The sequence below is a fragment of the Prunus dulcis genome, chromosome 6 (genome assembly GCF_902201215.1).
Source record: "Prunus dulcis chromosome 6, ALMONDv2, whole genome shotgun sequence".
Lineage (NCBI taxonomy): Eukaryota > Viridiplantae > Streptophyta > Magnoliopsida > Rosales > Rosaceae > Prunus > Prunus dulcis.
The window spans coordinates 5,897,760-5,917,653 of record NC_047655.1 but is presented as its reverse complement, the minus strand read 5'-3'; the positions used below and the strand labels follow the sequence as shown (position 1 = coordinate 5,917,653).

Here is a 19,894-nt window from a genome sequence, read left to right as displayed (position 1 = left end):
CACCCACTTGATTAAATATTAATTATGTCATTATTCCTTAATCCATTTAAGATTAACAAAGCATTATGCATGTACCATACAACTAGGCAGTGAGAAATGTTTTGTGTACCCACAATGTTATTCTAATTGCTGGGTTTATTTTAATTAATTGTTGTACTTAAAAGTTTTCGGTTCTCTTTTAGCCAGGAAGAAGACAAAGCTGCTAGATTTTAAATGTTTTGGTTTAGGACAAAAGCTGTTGATTTAAAAATATTTGATTATCTTTGATGCAATGTATCTAGTTTGCTTATACGGTGTGTAAGTGAGTGATTATATTTAGTATTTCTTCTTTAATCTTCGGTTTATGGTTTGGGCACCTTCACCAGTTGACCCTTTATTTTATATTGGTATTAAGATTTATGTTGTTAACACTCATAAGGATCTATCCAATCGATGCAAGTAGATTAAACATTACTGATTATCGGAATGTCGTTATTGGTACAAAATAGTTATCGTGTACCTTTTCTCATTTTTTTAAGAATGGAAAATTATGACTCCTTAGATATATATATATATATATATATATAAATTCTCCTATGCGGATTTGAACGTTATTACCGTTTCGTACGTTATGTATTTTTTAATATTCCTTTTTACTTTCCTCCATGTTTACAATGATATCAACATAGTAATAACTTGCAAACATCCGGATGAGAGAATAGCTGATATATAGAAATTGTCTTTCACTAATCCAAACCGTCTATTTTGTAGATATTCATTCAAAGATCATCTTTATAAAAAAAATCACTTGAATCCGATATCATTTGACCACTCAATTGAAATATTGAAATTTTAGTACTTTCTTGAAGTACCGTGTTAATTGATTTTGTAGGACACAATTGGATGTCGAAATGGTTTTCGATATGTCTAATTTTTTGCAAGAATGATTTATGAATGTATAATTAAAAAAATAAATGGTTTGGATTAAAAAAAAATATTATAATAATAGTATAGATGGCTTGAAGCCTTCAAGTGGGTAATAATTTGAATTTATTTTTGTTTGAACTAGATTGTACTATATATAAAGTGACAAAATGCTTGACTCCTTTTCACACGTCCTTACAAATGGGGTCGCTCAAGCATATTTTGTCGGGTGTCTTGCTTATTTTTTGCGCCTATCTATAAACTACAATCTCACTCACTCCTTTATTTATCAAACACATTAATAATTTGTTTCTTTACTTGTTAAAGTTCAAATCCTAACCCCATCTACTTGTTTTCATGTGAATCTGACGGTGAGACAATACTTGCATTAGTTGTGTGTGTGTGTGATTAGAATATGTATATATAAGGGGTGGTGGTTTGAACAGGTTAACTGAGTTGTCAAATATGAGTAGCTAATGTTGAGATTTAAATCAAAATGTAAGTTTGACTTCGAGTGGATTTAGAATGATTAAGCTCTGCTTGGGCAACAAAAATACAGATAGGTCAAGGTTGGGTGATGCTTTTGCATGAATACTTTTGGTAGCTTGTTTAATGAAGCAAACGTTGTTTTGAGTAATGGGCTTTGTCGAGGATGACTCATAAGTGACTTATTTAATGAGTGTGTTAGCTGCTAGGGTTTTGTTGAGGATGACTCATAAGTGACTCATAAGTGACTTATATAATTGTCATTGGAGTTTTAACTCTTAACAAAGTAAATAAACAAAACACGTGTACGGTTGATATATATAAACGGTCACACTTTGGATTTGAATAGAGTAAAATTTTGAATTCGGTGCGTGATAATAAAGCAAATAAACAACAAAAGATTAAATAATCAAAGTTCATATACTACCACTTCAAGCACAATACTACCACTTTAAACACAAACATTTGAATCTAGTATGCCACAAACACTACCACTTCTAGGACATACATTACCATGCAGTGAAGCACCCAAGAAAAACCGCCTAAAAAAAGTTCCCTTTTTGGGAGTTTTGTCTTAAAGTTGAACCTTTGAAACCTTAAGACCCACTCTATTTCTTAGTTCACTCCAAGCAAAATAAAAACCAAATCCATAAATTCTGTAGAGCATCCTCGTTTGAAGCATGCATGTTGAATTGTTGATGGAGAAGGGTACAAAGCTATGCAGCCGCATTTTAGGGGTATTATAGTAATTGCAGTTGATTAACTTTGAAGATTGGTCTTATAAAGTTGAGACCACCTCCCCTTTTACCTCCTAACTGGTAACGACTTTACCTGTCGACCAAATCATGTTCACATGGAGACAATAAAAATATATAAAATTATAAAATAAAACATTTTTTTTTAACTTAAAAAAGAAATCACCATCCCGTTTTCTCCTCATAATTAGACGGTGACACTATCACTCATAGCATCCATGTAATGTGTGTGAGTTTAGTACATTATTTCTTCTTTCAATAAAAAAAATCATTAAAAAAAATAAAAAACACAAAAAGAAATCACTATCCTTTTTGCTCCTCGTAATTAAACAGTGTCACTGCCACTTAAGTGAGAATCTATTTTTTTTTTCCTCTAAGCACTTTTTGGCACCTTACCACAATATTATCATAATTCATAATTTGATTCCAACAAAAAAAAATTTCATAATTTGATAAATGTAATTAAGTACTTATAATAATGAGCGATAATTAATTAATTAATTAAGAGGGTCCTTATCATAAACACTGGTGCAGCAAGCCGATGTGATTGTCGTGTAGCGGAGCTGCACATGGCGATTAGGTACGCGTCATGTGAGGGCCATCGACGAGCGACACGTGTAGAACAATCGAGGTTCTATAGAACCCAAAGTCGAAGGCGCACACGTGGCACTACACCTTGTCTTTGTCAACCGTGCAGCGAGGCACATGCGATTGTCCGTCGTTTGCTCTACGGCCAGCGGCCAATGGGGGTTTGACGCCTGGATCAAGCATCTTCGAAGAAGGAGAATAAATTGACCTCGAGTCGAGACTCTCTCAACTGTATACAGCAACTCAGTGGAGTGGTCCTCCTCCGGTGTCGGTCCTCCTTGATAGCAAGGAAAGCAGTCTACAAACGGCATTGCCATGGCCAGGCCCGTTGAAGGGAGGAACAAATGGTTTTTTCTAAGGATTCTTACAAGTCAAGTTTGCATAAAAATTCAACAATTTTGGGAAATATAGCATCATTTGCTTTTATTCCAATGTGTCGTTATATATATATATATATCGTGAATTCAGGTTTAAGATTTAGGGTTTAGGGTTTGTATCAGAGCTAGCCTCTTTTGTTTTATGGGTCAATCTCTGAGAATATTTTGAGCAGTTGCATATGATTTAGAAAATATAAATAGAGAATTCAAACTCAAATATACCCGTGTTAGACTACTTGTTTCAACTATTAATAATTAATTTTTATTTGAATGTATGATTCAAATTGATATACGAAACTGTTGGATGATAAAGTAATATTAAGGATTGGATTTTGTAGATAATGTCATTTTATTGAATTTAACTATAGTAGTTTGACTTTGATTTGTACGCAATGCAATGGGTTGAGTCAATCTACATGACAAATTGACAATACGTATACTTCATTGGTTGCTTGTTGTATGTGAAGATTTCAACATTCTAGTGTAGTGCCCAAAACACAATATAAGGTGGTCTTTATCTTGTGCTTCACTCCAGTGCTTACCAAAATTGTTTATTGGTCCCTGCCCGGCATATCTCTTCTAGATCTCTCTTTAAATTCGTCTCCGTTACAGTGTTCTTGTGAATGCTAGATAGGCTGCTCATTAATCTATACCTTCCAACGCCCACCTTTATAAAGAAAAGAAAAAAGAAGAAAAGAATAGGGCTTTATGCTCTCCTCAATAGCCAATCCAATGCCCATGTTCCCTAATTGTAACTTCATGTTCATGAATCATATTGTTCTTTTTCACCTCTTGACTTTTGTGCTTCAAGCACCTAGCTTTAAAAGCAATATTGGGTAACAATAAGGCTCTATTTGGATAGAGGGATTAGAAAGAAAGTATTTGGAATTGACAATAAGGTTAAATATGCTACGAAAATGAGGAATGATATTAGATTGAATGTATTTGAAATAACTAGATGTAGCACATTTGAAATGACTACACGCAAGCAATTATTTGAAATCTATTTGTTTTCTTTCTTTCTTTCTTGTCCAAATCTTGACACAATTATTTTTACCTTATAATGCCGCATAAATCCATAAATTTGAAATCCCTCCATCCAAATGAAGCCTCAAATTAAATGTGCCAAATTTATATACATGGATCTATTTACGCAAATAGCTCTCACTTTTATTAAAGAGTGTGGTCTACAATGCGGTAGATAAATTAACACTACTATCAACTTATTACCGAGTTAGTCCTCAACTGTTTAATACAACCATTATTGGAGAAGTGAGAAAACGAACGCAAGATCTTGGGAGTGAAAACATAAACACTTTTAACTACTTGAATTACATGTCACTTGATTTAGTATCGCAATAATGGTATTAAGAGTTGACTCTCAATGAACCAGGTCTCTAATTAGATGCTTCGTCATAATAGGGATGATAGTTGACTCAAGCCAAAGTTATTACGAGTTTGGGCTGTCAAATGGAAAAGTAACTAGTAAAAATGCCTTGCAATTATATCAGACAACCTACATCGCATCAATATGACTTGAGTATGTTACCTTTACGGTACCAAATAAGAGTTATCATGGCTTGGGCCATTGTCTGCCATTATGACGATTATGGTGGGTGATCATTTTTTTAAGTGGGTGATTAAATTAAACAATGATTAAGTATAATCAGATCTTGGCCTTTCATTGGATACTCTACTAATAAAATTTAGGCTTATTATCACAAAACGTCCCTAAGGTTTATGAAACTATCAGATTGCATCCTTAATGTTTTTTTTTTATCATTCGTGGTCCTCAAGGTTAGTATGCATGATCGCAAATGGTCCCTACCGTTAGGTTCCATCAAAAACTCTGTTAGTTTGCTGACGTGGCATATATGTATATCACAAAACATCCTTGAGGTTCATAGACCTATCACAAATGGTCCTTATGAAATTTTTTAATTTTTTAAATTTAAAATTCATAACAATTTTGTTTTCTTTTTAAAATTTTATGAATTATAATTATTTTAAAAAATATATTAAATTTTAAATACATGTGACACTATATTATTGTAGATGTTGGCTCCATATATATGCCACATCAACAAACTAATGAAGTTTTTTTAAAATAATTTAAAATTCATAAAATTTTAAAATGAAAAAAACTAAAGGTTTAGGGTTCATAAATGGTCCTCAAGATTAAAATCCTTCTATAAATGATTTTTTCATTTATAAATAATTTTAAAAAAAAAAACCAAAATTTTATGAATTTTAAATAAAAAAATAAAAAAAATTCTTAGGGACCATTTGTGATAAGTGTGTAAACCTCAGGGATGTTTTGTGATATATATGTATGCCAAGTCAGCAAACTAACAGAATTTTTGACAGAACCTAACGACAGGGACCATTTGTGATTGCACATACTAACCTTGAGGACCATAAGTGACACAAAAAAACATTAAGGATGCAATCTGATAGTTTCGTAAACCTTAGGGACGTTTTGTGATAATAAGCCTAAAATTTACAAGTATACAAAACCAATCGACTTTTGCACAAAAAGTGCTTTTCCGACCAATCGACTTTTTGCACAAAAAGTGCTTTTCCGATTTCAACTAGGGTTTGACCAAATTGTACAAACAAATCGGTTGGTGTTTGGTTTGACTGCATGGAGTGCATGCAGGAAAAGGAAGTGTTTATGCTCTTGGTCTAGCTTTAAAGGGTAAAAAGATTGGTCCAATGTTTGAACAGAAGAGAGAGAGCTCGCAAATGCTCTTTTTGATGTCTATTGTGGGAAAGGCACGTAAAGATAAGGTCTCAGTTTGGTGCATAAGTAGGTGTGTGACGGCAAACGGAAAAGGAAACTATAGCTTTGTCTTTGTCTCTCATTTTCAAGTATGCATGACTCATCAAGTGTGATCAATTATATATACCTTCAAGGTATTTGGATTAATTAGTTGGTGGCTGGGGTTGGCATTGTGAAAAACGAATTTAGCTTTTAGAAAAAGAGATTTTGATTCTAGATGATCATGTCCCACTCAACAAGAGTAATGTGCTATGCTATGCCAAATAAATACATAATTACTTCATCTCATGATGTAGTAGGCTTGTTATGTATTGTGATAGTTACTACTTATTATGTGAGACGCGACATATTGGTGTAATGCGTTTAAAATCGTGAAAACAATTCAATTTTAAAGTAAAATACCGATTTTCCCACTCCTCTTTTGTCCACTTACACTTCCTTATGTGTTGTAATAAAAAGTATTAAAAAACAAAAACGAGAGTGGGAAAAGCACCCCTTAAAATATATAATTATCATAATAATTCAACAGGTGTACGATTGTTTTTCTAATTAACAAAATCATTAATCATTTTGCATGATTTTGAGATTTCTTCATATCCATAGTTATGGTTGTATGGGGCCATTGGGACTGAGCCTATCACTTTATCAGTTTTAATGGCCCATTAGGGCCCATAGGGCATCCTTACTTGATACACAAACATGGTTTTTCGAGCAGAAAAAGGTGGAAAAGAGTGCTTGTATTACATAAGTGATTAAAGGTCAAAAATCAAGCTCAAACATTTTTGTAGGACTGTTATGAACATAAAAAGAAAGTTTTTCATTTGGAGTCACCATATACAAATTTTAGTATTTGACTATCAAAACATAAACAAATTACGCTTTCACGAGTGGTGGTGGGAGTCGCTATATAAGTATGATAATGTGGTATAACGATTCTACGTAAGTTTTTCTCGTTTATTAGGTAAGTCTGGTGTCGTTTGGTTTCTTTTACCTTGCCTTTGTTAGATGGGTTAAGCAGCATCACCTGATGGACGGAGAAACGAACAAGATTTTTAGACATGAATTCCATCTTTCATGTGACAGAATTGGGTGCTGGTTTGGCCGTTTGCTTTTTGTTGCTCCTCCTGTCGGGTTTGTTAGTTTGTTGCATTGTTCTTTCTGGGCTTTAGGCCTTTTGGGTATTTTCTGTAATTTGTTCTTTGGCCCTTTTTGCTACTTGTAAGTTGTTTGGTTCCTTATGCCATGCAAAAGAGTTGCTTCCATTCATAAAAGTTTAAAACTAAACGCCAAAATTTAAGAAGGAAAATACTTCCCTCCTTATCATGTAAGTAGGAGTTTTTATATTCTTGTCAATAGCAATGTGATATGTATGCATAAGTTTTCGATGAATTATTTTTGCATTTGTGTGTGATGGAAAGAAGGAGTATCTCTTCATAGAAAATTAGGCAAGCAGTATCCATTTAAGAATACCAAAAGTATAAACTAAAAGTGTCAACCACTTCATTTTTTTTGGGGGTTGGGGGGAGTGCTAGTAGTAGTTCAATGGCCAATGGGCATTCTAAAACTAAAATCAATAACGCTGCGGGCACTAACTTGTTTACCAACTTTTGGATACCAACACATGTGGCACATGACATGGCAACCTATGTCATCTGCCACCTCATTTATTTTAATTACATAATTTGTTATATAAATAAAAGGATTTCTTTTTCTTTTTTCTTTTTTCTTTTTTCGGTGTGAGATTCTTTTATTTATATAACAAATTATGTAATTAAAATAAATGAGGTGGCAGATGGCATAGGTTGCCATGTCATGTGCCACATGTGTTGGTATTCAAAAGTTGGTTAACAAGTTGGTGCCCGTAGCGTTATTGAAAACTAAAATAAAAATTCTGATGTCCATATGCATGATCTCACCATTAAGATTAAAGATTACGAAAATGAAATGACTGTCATGTTATGTGTTACACGGCTTGAAAACAAAATATTGAGATAAAAATTGGTGCCCTAGACATTACCGAAATTTTCATCCTCAAAAGGAATTACCAAACTGTGCAATACAGTTTAAAACACTAAAAAAATAAATTTTTATTTGAATGTATGATCTAGATCGACAATGTAACATAACGGGGTAAAAACAAATATACTTGTCATCGAATACGAATCAGTTGCTAAAATACTGCCAGGGAAGTATGTCCAAGTTGGGGAAAAACAAAACCTTCTAGCAGCTGCACATTCTGCACAAATGTCTCTCCTCTTGGCATGTGATCCAAGTCATTATTTATCCATATATAATCCAAAACCAGATTGATATAATCTGGCATTTACAAGTTGCCTCAAAACGAATTTGGTTGAATTTCACAACTCAGCTCAACCCAAGTGTGCTAGCAAGCTCTCTCAATTCAACTCAGATCTGATCCAAGAAACTATAAACTACAAAAGAGAGAGCACCTTAATTATGATTAGTGATCGTGAGCCGTCCATTTTAGTTAAACTAATGACCAGATAAGATATTAAAACTAAAAAAATGAGAAAAAGGGAGAGAGAGAGAGAGGGAGGCATTAATTTAATCAAACCCGATGGAAGTTGATCCATTATATTCGCAGACAATATCAATACGAATGAAATTGAACAATAAGAATTAAAAAAGCTCATACATATCATTGTGGTCGGCTTTGGATAAATTATAATCTCATGATTAATAATAATTAATGTGGTTGAAGTGGAGACAAATATGAAGTTCATCTCATTCATTACCCACTTAATTAATATTTAATTTTAATATTCCTTCCCTCCTCACGTTCACAAAATAATCAGTAGAGATGTCACACTACAAACCATAGGAGAGTAGTTGTGGAATTGTATAATGCAATATGACAGCAAAGAATGACATTTGAAGAGTGTGATGAAATCATATTCTACCTTCACTCACGGGAAGGAGAGATTAGAGAAGATGGTGGCCACATACTATATGGTCCCTACCACAAAGGAGTAACGCTAGACATGTCAAAGAAAAAAAAAAAAGTCTACTCCTAAGATCTAACAACATTTTATTTATTTATATCTCTATTCGTTACTTTGAATTCTATTTTAGAAATGGGTTTGACGGTTCAGTTTGATTTGGTTTAGGTCTTAAACCACACATTGCCCTAATGTAACATCACAATTCAGATTGGTTCCGTTTAAGCATCGAACTAGTAGCATAGTTAAACTAAACTAATATATTCTCTTACATGAATCAAACTAGTAGTAGTTGAGAAAACTTTTTACTTGCAAAGATGGATAAATTTTGAGAGCAAGATGATGTCAACCTCAAATAGTTTAGATATTTTTGTTTTTTGTATTAAATAGTTGATATCAACGTATGAGATGAAATATAATAATAAATAATGATAACCAATATAAAAATGCAAAGTGTCAATAAACAATAAAATTTACGAAAACATTTTAGTTCGGTTTAGGCAATTTGCAAATAATGCCAAATCAAACCAAATCAAATTAATTACGGTTCAATTGATAGTGTCCAAATTAAACTTACCTAGCACTATTGAAATTTAAAAAGCTTTTTGGTCAACCAAAATACGTATAATGAGACATGGCATGCTTTGCTATTCAATATCAATTCCCATGAGAATTTGATGTCTTTTGCTTATTTGCTACTCATTATTAGATGACGAAGACAATTCGTCGTTTTCATTTTAAAAAGGGATTGGAGAAACCTAATGGATAGGTGATAACCAAAACCCAAAAATAAAATGGGGACAGGAGGTGATGATATTGCACGTTACGTAGGCAAAAAATTATCTATTTACATATACAAACAACCTAATCCTAAAGAATATACCATTGCTAATCCCCCCGGCCCTCGTTCCCATTTTGAATTAATTCTTCATAATTACAAAAAGATGCTTCGGTGTAAAGCATTTGTTTTGTTCATAATTGAAATAATAAAAAATTAATGCGACTAAAAAATAGTAGATTTCTAATTGATCTTAAAAATAGTCAAGTAGAATCTTATAACGTATGTTGTAAAAAACGTTTATTTCAACTTGCAATATTCAAGCAAATCATATTTGACGTGTGTAATTACAAATTTTCAAAAACAAAATACCTAGATTTTAATCACTATAACTATGTTCATAATTATGTCTTAGTTAATGATTAGGGTGAGAATGAAGTGAAGCCATTGCAACTAATCGCATTAGCCAAAAAATTACAAATAAAATAATAATGGTCGGTCAAAAATTACAACAATCATTGGAGGGCCCACAACCGCAAAGGCGCAAACCCAAAACATTGGCCGGTGAGTGTGATCAAATTTCTCCATCATGCTGATCATTCAAGCCTCCAAGTCACATCAGCCGTCCACGTGGCATGATGGGAACAAATGGGAGGCCCGCCTACTAGCCCAGCCAGACAATGACAGGTGGCTGCCAATTGTACTTGTCGTTGAATTTCAGCTGTTACCGGATGGAAACCGGCTGGTCCGGTTAATCGGCCGTTAACGCTGTGTTTAAGGACCCCTATATATAACTGTTACTATGAGACTAACCAACAGCACGCAAAGCAAAAGCAGCTTCTTCTCTCTTGTGAATTTGGATTTGCTATAAGGATTTTTGATTAAGTCAAAATCCAAATTTCCAAGAATGCCTGTCTCTAGAATTGCAATTGGAAACCCAGCTGAGTTTGGGCAGCCAGATGCTCTCAAAGCAGCTCTTGCTGAGTTCATCTCAGTTCTCATTTTTGTTTTTGCCGGTGAAGGCTCTGGCATGGCTTTCAGTATGTCCCTTACCTTGTCACCTTGTTTTTCATTTCCCAATTTCTTTTTCTTTTTTCAACACATTATAAGAGTCAGACTGTGAATCTTAACCATATACTTTAAACACGCATCCATATGCTCAATGTTGAAGTGATGGTTCGATAACATAACATATAAGATTATTTGACAAATAAACATTTTGTTTTTGTTCATTAGTACATATGCTTATTAATCTTATATTTGGTGCTTTGACAGGCAAGCTCACTGACGGTGCTTCAACGACACCGGCTGGCCTTATAGCCGCTGCCTTGGCCCATGCCTTTGCACTTTTCGTGGCGGTTTCCATTGCAGCAAACATCTCCGGCGGTCATGTTAACCCTGCTGTCACATTTGGTGCCTTTATTGGCGGCAACATCTCTCTCGTCAGGTCTATTTTGTACTGGATTGCCCAGTTGCTTGGAGCCGTGATTGCATGCTTGCTTCTCAGGTTTGCAACCGGTGGATTGGTAAGCCACTAACTCATTCAAACTAAAACTCTCAATCACCACCTACAAAAAAAAAAAATTTAATAATAAAAAAAAAAATAATAATAATAAAATAAAAAAAATCTTTCTTATCAAGGGATTAATTTATGTTGTTAATTGATCTGATGCAGGAAACCTCTGCTTTCTCCCTATCAAGCGGTGTGAGTGTATGGAATGCTGTGGTGCTGGAGATTGTGATCACCTTTGGTCTGGTTTACACAGTTTATGCCACAGCCCTTGACCCAAAGAAGGGCAACATAGGCATCATTGCCCCCATTGCAATTGGTTTCATTGTTGGTGCCAACATCTTGGTTGCTGGTGCCTTTGATGGTGCATCCATGAACCCAGCAGTCTCCTTCGGACCCGCTGTCGTCAGCTGGACATGGGACAACCACTGGGTCTACTGGCTCGGCCCATTCATCGGCGCTGCCATTGCTGCCCTTGTCTACGATCTCATCTACATCACCCCAGACACACATGAGCAGCTCCCCACCACAGACTACTAAGCAATTTCAAGTTTTTTTTTTTTCCCTTCCAGTTCAAGTGATGAAATGGGGTTTTGTCTCAATGCTGTGGGTGGTTTGGTGATGTTTGTATTTGGATGTTGTTAATTGTTGAATTCCAGTGGACTCTGTATTGTTTTGTTTCTGTGCAATTTGTGTTCAGTTTAAAAAATGTTTTAGGTGCAAAGAGGCGCATGTGCTTGACTAAAATAAGAGCAATGAATTAGTCAGCTACTGAGTAAATTAACAGATAATAGGGTGGCTAAGTCATCCCAAAACAACCACCAAAAGGCTAACCACAATTTATGCCCTAGAATACAGACTGGCCTTTGGACCACACTAATTTGGATGTGTCATGCTAGCAGCAAAGTCTAGTGACGCTGTTATGCCCCATAAAACAAGTTGAATTAGATTATTAAAACTCCAGCACATGGATCACTCTTCAACCCACCCTAACCTGCAAGCCAGGGGACTCAAGAGGAAGCTTGGACACAGAGCTAGTTGTCCTATATATACCTACTACAACAATGAGAATAATTAAAAACTTCGAGATAGTGTTGACGATAAGAGGACAACAGAGCTTGAAGAGACTAAGGGTTTGCTACAGAGAAAAGAGGGAAACAACAAGTGCTCAAGCTATCGAGTGGGAAAAGGGTAATGGAGGAGATAACTTGTGGAAAAAGGAGCAATCATATTATCTGCCATGGCATGGACAAGAAGCTGGGAGTGATAGTCGTGAAAGCTGTGAATTTCGACATGTTAATTTTAGAGGGGGATTTCAAACTGTCTAAGTAGAAGATAGGGTGAACTATTGACACAGCTTTAGAGGCTCATAATAGAAATGTGCAATTATACTAAAAGCATACCTTTTTTCCTTTTCATAGTAATAAGGTAAGCTTCAAGGCTCCGAACTACACAAGGGGCTGTCACCCGCTCGCTAGGCACTAGTTCTATCCGGTTCAGTCAACCAAGCTGGGGACCTTGATGGGAATAGTGAAAGAGAAGGGGAAGAAGCAGGTAGAGGAATTGAACTAAAGTTGCACATTTACCATGTAACATGTAGCATGAGTAGTTAGTTTTGCTTTAATTAGTAAATCTAAAACTAAACTGAGGAGGATGGGACCGGACCATATACAGAGCTTTACCTAGAAAACAAATGAAAAAACTACTTCCTCATTTTATTAATTTTTGTTTTCCAGACTCCATGCAAAAGAGGTGCAAAGGGAAAAAATATACCTGTTTCTCAAAACAAATATGTTTTAGTTACTAGATTAGACTTGATTAGTATTTCAAGCTAAAACTCCACTACTACGTGCATCCGAAATCCAATATATCAAGTGCCAAACACCATTTATTTCCAGATTCTAATATCACGAATTGCACGACTGCCTAATAGATCAACTTCATAACCTCATCTGGACAGACTTGACAATGTTGATCAGGAATCTAAAATACATTGGACAGACAATTTTGGACTTCAGTAATTACATAGTGTGAAGAGGAGAATGAGTCAAGAAGTGCACTGAAATAATTCAAATAAAAGCCAATACATGCCTCTCTTTATGAAGTGTGTGTTTCTGAATCACCAGAAACTGGCATCACCTTTTCTTCTTCTTGGGGTGTTTACCCAGCTTTGATTGGCGTTGCTTGAACATATGCAGGTAAAGTTTCAAGCAGAGGAATGGGTAGCAGACAAGCAAAACCTAAATCAGAAAATTCCAACGATATTAAACACACTGATTCTTTTATATATTTAAAACAGCGAAACAAATGAAATATTAAGTTGGGACATTGTTAGAAAATAGAAGGGAGACAGTTTCCCTTATGTCTGATGCATGTGCACTGAAGACTAAAACCATTTATTGAAGGAACCGTAGGTAAGATTTAAAGAGGAATATAACTTAAAAGTGGCTGTTGCAAGTCTACCTTACTGGAGGACCAAGAAAACCATGGCATATTTTCCTGGAGGTCGAATATTGAAAGGTCTTGGAAACTTTAAAATGGGAGAACCAATTATTACATTTTCTTTTTTCTTTCATGGGGAACTTTGATTAATAAATGCAATCCTAGTAATGCATGTCCATCCTGGAATTAGGAATGGCTGGCTATGGAGCACGATTGGAATAGTGGAACTCCAACCCAAATCCGACCCTTCAAATTGGGGTTTCACACCCAAAACCAGCCAAGAAGGTGGTAGATCTTTTCTGAATCTATCATTTCTTAGCTAACAGGGAAACAAAAGAAATACATCCACCAAGTGTAAATACACAGATGAAATTGTTAAGAATTGATAGATCCTGCAAGAATGTGAATCTCACTTCAGTTTTAGATTCCCAAGTTCCCAACCAAAACCTAATAACAGGAATCCCAACCACATCCCAACAGAGCATATAAATTTCCAAATTATCCTCCTAGCCTATTAGAAATTTACTTACAGTAACCAAAAATCCATGTCAAGTAAATATTTAGTCTAGTCAAATTATACAAAGGTTCTGGACCTGCCCTATACCATGAGTGCCTAATTGGCAAGGTGGAAAGAAGAAGCATGTATATTAAAGCTCATGGTGAAAAAAATCAGAACATACCCTCAGAAAGTTATAATAGCTGAGGCCAGCAAATAAATCTGGGAAGAGGCTCGTCTTCTTTACAAAAGGAAGTGCTTGGTACATAAGCCAGGCTGCATTGTAATCACCAAAATCAAGGAAGAAGGAGAGGAAGGGAAAGGAGGGCCAGCGCCGGCGGGGGGGTGGGTGGTGGTGTGGTGTGTGGGGTGTTGTTGTGCAGGATTTTTTCATACAATCAAAAATTGAAACCAAAGACTAATGGAAACTATGAACTTACTTTCACCAGCCATCCCTGGAGGATACAAGACAATGAATGCAGTGTACCTAGTTAAACGCAAAAGTATCGTTATTGCAAATAAAATCCTTTCTACTTGCATTCTATTTTTTTTTTGTTGCGTAGTATTGTGTTGGTTGCTTGTATATGAATTTTGAATTTATCATCATAATTAGAAAGAGTAGAACCTGAGATAGGTAATCCATGAAGGGTAACTTCCCATGCAGTTAAAAGCATAATGTGGATACCTAATAACCTGCATACAGATTCGTGATCTTATTATTTAGTTCACTGAAATTTTATTGTAGAAATCTTTTTGAACCAACTTACCTCACTTAAGCTCCAAGCAACAAAAGTTATGAAGACTGATGGCGACTCTTGGACCTACAAAATGCTCAAAACAATGGACTACGATTAATTTGTGCACAATAAGCAGACCTCATTAATGTTAAGATTTTTACAAGAATTAAGCATTTCTGCAAAATTTCAGAACTTAGGATTTCTCTTGGTGCACTTTTGCTTGAGTGAGGTTGGGGTTTATTGAGAACAAGGGAAGAGATTATTCTTGTGTGAGGAAGAACCCATATGCTCTTGATTGTAATACCCTTCTGCTTCTTCGTTTATTTGATTCAAACCCGAATCACCCATGTGGGTTTAAACCAGTTTGGGGTGAACCAAGTAAAAATTCTGGGTTTTTGTTATGCTTATCTAGTGTCCTTAATTTGTTTGATCTTAAGAATTGGGGATCAAGGTCTTCAAATCCCTAACAATAAAATAAGCATATATGCATTCAAGCCCATGCTTATATATTATGACATTGCACAAACAAGCAGCCTAAGAAATCAACAGATTCTGCACTTGCTCCTTCCCCTTTTACCAATCTCACCTTTCAAGGGAAGCTCAAGTCTCAATAATAAAACCCATAAATCGCACAAGAAAGGTACTTTAATACTTAAAATCAAATAAGGGAAAAAAAAAAAAAAAAAAGAAGAGGAAAGAAATAACCTCATGGGTTTGGCGCAAAACAAACAGAAAATGAGCCCTTCCTGCCCATTGCATCAGAGGAAACACCACTCCACTCGGCACGAGACCTCCAATTTCATAGCATAAATAAGCATGAAACTCACACTCTTAATAAACTTGGAAACATATAAATATTAGGTCTCAGAAAACCTACCAACCGCTCCGTGTATAACTTCCAAGAACTGAACCATTTGGAGAAAATCTGCAGTGATCAAGACACAAAACTTGATTAAAAAGAAAAACCAATTCTTTGTTCAATTCAATCACAAATCCAAAAAAAAAAATTACTGACAGATGAGGTCTCCAGCAGAAGCATAAGCTCCATTGACGGCCTTGGTGGAGACAAAGCTGCTCAAGCTTAAAGCGAGACAAACTGCCCTGCAATGGAAATTTCATATCAGCAACAAAGATTTGAAATTTTGGGAGGTGGGTTTTACTGTTGAGCGCTTTACCAGGCAACGGCCTGAAGAGAGTTGTAGGCCAAGAGATAGAGGTTGGATAGCTTTGGCATTGTGCCTTCAACTCTTCCCAAATTCCAACCGTTGGACTAAGAACGTAGGCGACTTGGCGGGTTAATTAATGGTGGTTATTGTCGTGGACCCTTTGGATTGGGCCCAACTGGGCCAGGGATATTTATGGGCTTCAGAGACAGAAACTGCAGGATGGGCCTGAGTTTCATATCCTGTCATTTTCCCCACATTTAAGAGTACATGGGTTATTTTGGCTAACGGAATCTAGTTCAGTGAAAAAGGATATTGACTAGCAGACTAGTAGTTCGAACCTCCATGACATATTAACAGTGCGTGTGAGAAAACCCTCTCCCAATATTGCTTGTACCATAAGAGTGGGCTATTTCGTTTCTTTCTTCTTTTGATAGAAGCGATATTAGATTAAAAGGATTTTGAAGCGTTCCTAGCCTCTATTGATTTTGTATATGTCTTAAACCATGTTTTTTTTAAATACAAGTGATATTCTACGTTAAACTATGTTGTTTTATTTGTAGAAACTCCATTTCTTTTTCTTCATTTTGTTGTGTGTGTGTGTTCACGCGCGCAAAGGCTTCATTAAAACCATAAATCATAGATTCTCTGAACTGAACGTAGCCTCATCAGAGAATTTGGACAAGGAAATGGCCTCATTATTCTTTCTTGTTAAATCAGATTGGAGAGTGCTATCATGATATCATCTATCACTATCATACAGGGTTGGAAAGGAACAGCAGGTCTTTCAACCCTAAGTGTATCACAGAAGATCATATCTTTGAGAAAATTGAAAACGATGCATAAATATAGGTTTTTTCTTTGTAATCCGTTTCCTCTGTCTGATAGGTGTTCTGCAGTTTGTAGCAGATGGAATATTGGTTTTTTTTAATACTCCTGCTTTCTTCCTTTCGTGTTTGGTTTTGAGCAACTCTTTGCTCCATGACTTGTGTAGCTTATGGTTTGTGGAAAACACATAGCTTATTCATTGAAAAAAAAAAAAGAACAAAAAAAAGAAAGGATGATCACTTTAAAGACAGGCACGACAAAGGATGATCTCTTTTGGCATTGACTTATTAGAACATCAGAATAGGATCCACGTCTAGGCACTAAAAAAGATAATGTTAATATCTCTCTGCATATTTTGTCAAATCTGATGTGCAATCCAATGAAATGCTAAAGTTGGAAAGACAGAAATAAAAACAGAACAAAGATTTGACAAAGAACATGGTTGTTTTTTTATAATAAATTAAGAGAATTTATAGCATAAGCATTTTCTGTCACTTCCTATAGTTATTGTGTGTTGTATTACCTTTTGGTGGCCTTAATTTGTAACTGTAGAAAAGGTGATTCTGAGTTCTTTTTTATCTTTATGTAGGAAAATACTTCCCTTTTTTTCTTTACAGTCGACATGTGTGTAGAAATTTTTCTTTTTGTGTTTTTGATGAATTATTTATGCACATGTCTCAGCTCTTCTTGGCTCTTCTTGGAAAGATTTGAAGCTAAATCTGCAAAGTCATTAGAAGATTTCCTTTGGAACTTAAGTGCTTTCTGAGTTTATTTTTATCAGGAGAGGAAAAATATTAAATGTTCTTGTGCATGACAAGGTGATGTTATTGGGGGGATATGCTTGTGCAGTTTTAAATGGACCACAACTATGAATAAAATAAACAAATCTTATGGAAAAATGATTTGGACATCTAACCACTAAATTAGTAATTTAATTAGCAAAGAATTAATAAGGCCATGGTACCTGGACCACACTCCTCAAAAGGAGTTTTTCTCCATGCTGGACCTGGTAGGATGATAGCATGTGTACTCTCCTTTTTATCTTACTTTTAACAGATATTGCTGTCCCAAAATTAATCCATTTTTATCCCCCACTTGTTCACATGCTAATCCTTGGTTTTTAACCAGTTAATTAGTAATTAATTCAGTTAACATTCAGTTCATCAATGCATACCCAGAATTTGTTTACAATAGATTCTTGTTGCAGACAAACTTGAAGGGTTGGCTGCAGCTATTTTTTCATGGAAAAGTAGAAGCAAAATGGAATCTGGGAAAGCTAGAGATAGAACAACCTTTTAGTTTCCTCAAGGTTCTTATATGCTCATAATTCAAGATTCCCTTTTTTTCTTTAATGATGCTTTAGTGGGTTTAATTTGGGTGAAAATATTAGTAATTGGACATTAATTAAGTGCTTAAGGTTCTTCATGAAGCTGCTCAAGAACAATTTTATGTAGCATAAAATAAGCTAAAAGAAGAAAAATTCTGATGGTAACCAGCTTGATATTGAAAAGTAAATCTTAGAAGACATATATACAACATACTTCCATGGACATACCACAGCAACAACACCATATGGTAAATTTGAAGTTCTCTCTTCCTCACTGAAAATTGAAAAACACACACAAGGATACAGAGGACAGGAACTAGAGTAAAGTAATGCATAATGCATAAAAACAAGTGATCTGCAGCTGATGGCTGGTGCAGACCAGACCCAGATTTCAGAAAGAAAAAAAGAGCTTAGAGATCATCTGAGATCATACCCATGTTATTATACAGGTTAGAGGAGCTTTTCCTTAAGACCCTATTTCACATATGAACAAATCTTAATAAATAAAATCCTAATCAGCCAATTAGAGATGCTTTTCCATATTCAAAACCGGACAGAAATTGGTCACTTGTAGTTGGGAGAAACATCTTACTTTCCTCTTCATCCATTTCCCATAGAGAGTCAGAGCAATACTCCCATGGTGCTGGAGAAGCCATTAATGGGCAAGAAATAATGTTGCCGGCTTCTTCACTATAGCCATTGTAAACTGGTTCAATACTGTTCACTTCTGGCAGATTGATATCCTTCCATATATCATCAAGTGAGTACTCCTTTTGGTCCCTTTTTTTATCATCTTCTTGCTCCGGATGATCTCCACCAGTTTTCTTTGCTCCTGATGATGCCTTGATTTCAAGCCCACCTGTGTCATAAAAGCTTGCTCCTCCTTCAGTTGAGGTGATGTTTGAGGATGAAGAACAGTTGGAAGAAGACGATGATGGGGATGCAGCCCTCTTTTTCTCTTGTGCCTTCTTCCTCATATGAGTCCTCCAGTAATTCTTAATCTCATTATCTGTCCTCCCAGGTAATTTTCTAGCAATTCTTGACCATCTGCATGAAATTTAATTACATCCTATATCAAGTAAAATCAAATTGAAAGAATTGAAATTAAGGGTATGTTATGTTGTCAGGCTATGAATCTCGATTTACAGTCGAACAACACAACATGTCAAACTATCCGAGTATTGAACATTACTCATCAAAGGATATTATACTCAAAGAAATGTTAGATAATGATAAACAAAGTGAGGAATTTAGATGCTATGTTTTTTTTGTCAAACCTATTTCCCCATTTGGAGTGGAGCTCAAGCACCAGGCGCTCTTCTTGAGGGGTCATCTTGCCTCTTTTGAGGCCAGGGTGCAAGTAATTAACCCATCTTAACCTGCAACTCTTACCTGTTCTGTTCAAACCTACAACAAAATATTAATCCAGGTGGGTTAAATGGGAGCTCCTTGGAGAAGCCTATCATCTCCAAATAACCGTACCTATTAGTTCTCTCCCTCCACCTTCAAACCTGATACCTTAGCTATGAAGTCCCAACGTCTGTCTCCAAACAAGCCCACAAAGCACACCAGGTTGAAGTCCTCTTGCTCTGTCCATGGGCCCTTTCTGATGTTTTCCTCTTGAACCATTTTCATGATTGATAAATTTTCTCTTTTCCTTTTCTTTTTACGATTCCCAAGCTTGTGGCCTTGGCTCTTTTGATCGCAATGCTTCTGTTCTGCTGCTACTTTCTCCTCCTCCTTGTTTTACATGGAAACTTTG

General features: G+C 35.5%; 3 protein-coding genes across 9 annotated transcripts; 1 reads left to right on the top strand and 2 right to left on the bottom strand.

Moving 5' to 3' along the window:
• The first annotated feature begins 10,451 nt into the window (after positions 1–10,451).
• LOC117630822 (probable aquaporin TIP1-2) lies at positions 10,452–11,863 on the top strand. Its single transcript, XM_034363611.1, has 3 exons — positions 10,452–10,669; positions 10,905–11,155; positions 11,305–11,863. The coding sequence occupies exons 1-3, from the start codon at positions 10,537–10,539 to the stop codon at positions 11,677–11,679; spliced, it is 759 nt and encodes a 252-aa protein (XP_034219502.1). The 5' UTR covers positions 10,452–10,536; the 3' UTR covers positions 11,680–11,863.
• On the bottom strand, positions 10,745–16,076 carry LOC117630823 (very-long-chain (3R)-3-hydroxyacyl-CoA dehydratase 2). Of its 7 annotated transcripts, none has more exons than XM_034363613.1 (10): positions 15,990–16,076; positions 15,830–15,915; positions 15,692–15,739; positions 15,520–15,605; positions 14,845–14,898; positions 14,703–14,770; positions 14,518–14,564; positions 14,262–14,353; positions 13,231–13,379; positions 10,807–11,197 (listed from the first exon to the last, which is right to left on the bottom strand). In XM_034363613.1, the coding sequence occupies exons 1-9, from the start codon at positions 16,046–16,048 to the stop codon at positions 13,275–13,277; spliced, it is 645 nt and encodes a 214-aa protein (XP_034219504.1). In that variant the 5' UTR covers positions 16,049–16,076; the 3' UTR covers positions 10,807–11,197; positions 13,231–13,274. The 7 variants fall into 7 exon arrangements, 5 of the variants coding, with proteins under 5 accessions (XP_034219504.1, XP_034219505.1, XP_034219507.1 ...); XM_034363614.1 differs by lacking the exon at positions 10,807–11,197 and adding an exon at positions 11,519–11,630 and having other exon boundaries at positions 13,279–13,379; XM_034363612.1 differs by lacking the exon at positions 10,807–11,197 and adding an exon at positions 11,530–11,630.
• A 2,209-nt stretch (positions 16,077–18,285) lies between these two features.
• LOC117631494 (transcription factor MYB59-like) lies at positions 18,286–19,894 on the bottom strand. Its single transcript, XM_034364693.1, has 3 exons — positions 19,644–19,894; positions 19,410–19,539; positions 18,286–19,179 (listed from the first exon to the last, which is right to left on the bottom strand). The coding sequence occupies exons 1-3, from the start codon at positions 19,765–19,767 to the stop codon at positions 18,648–18,650; spliced, it is 786 nt and encodes a 261-aa protein (XP_034220584.1). The 5' UTR covers positions 19,768–19,894; the 3' UTR covers positions 18,286–18,647.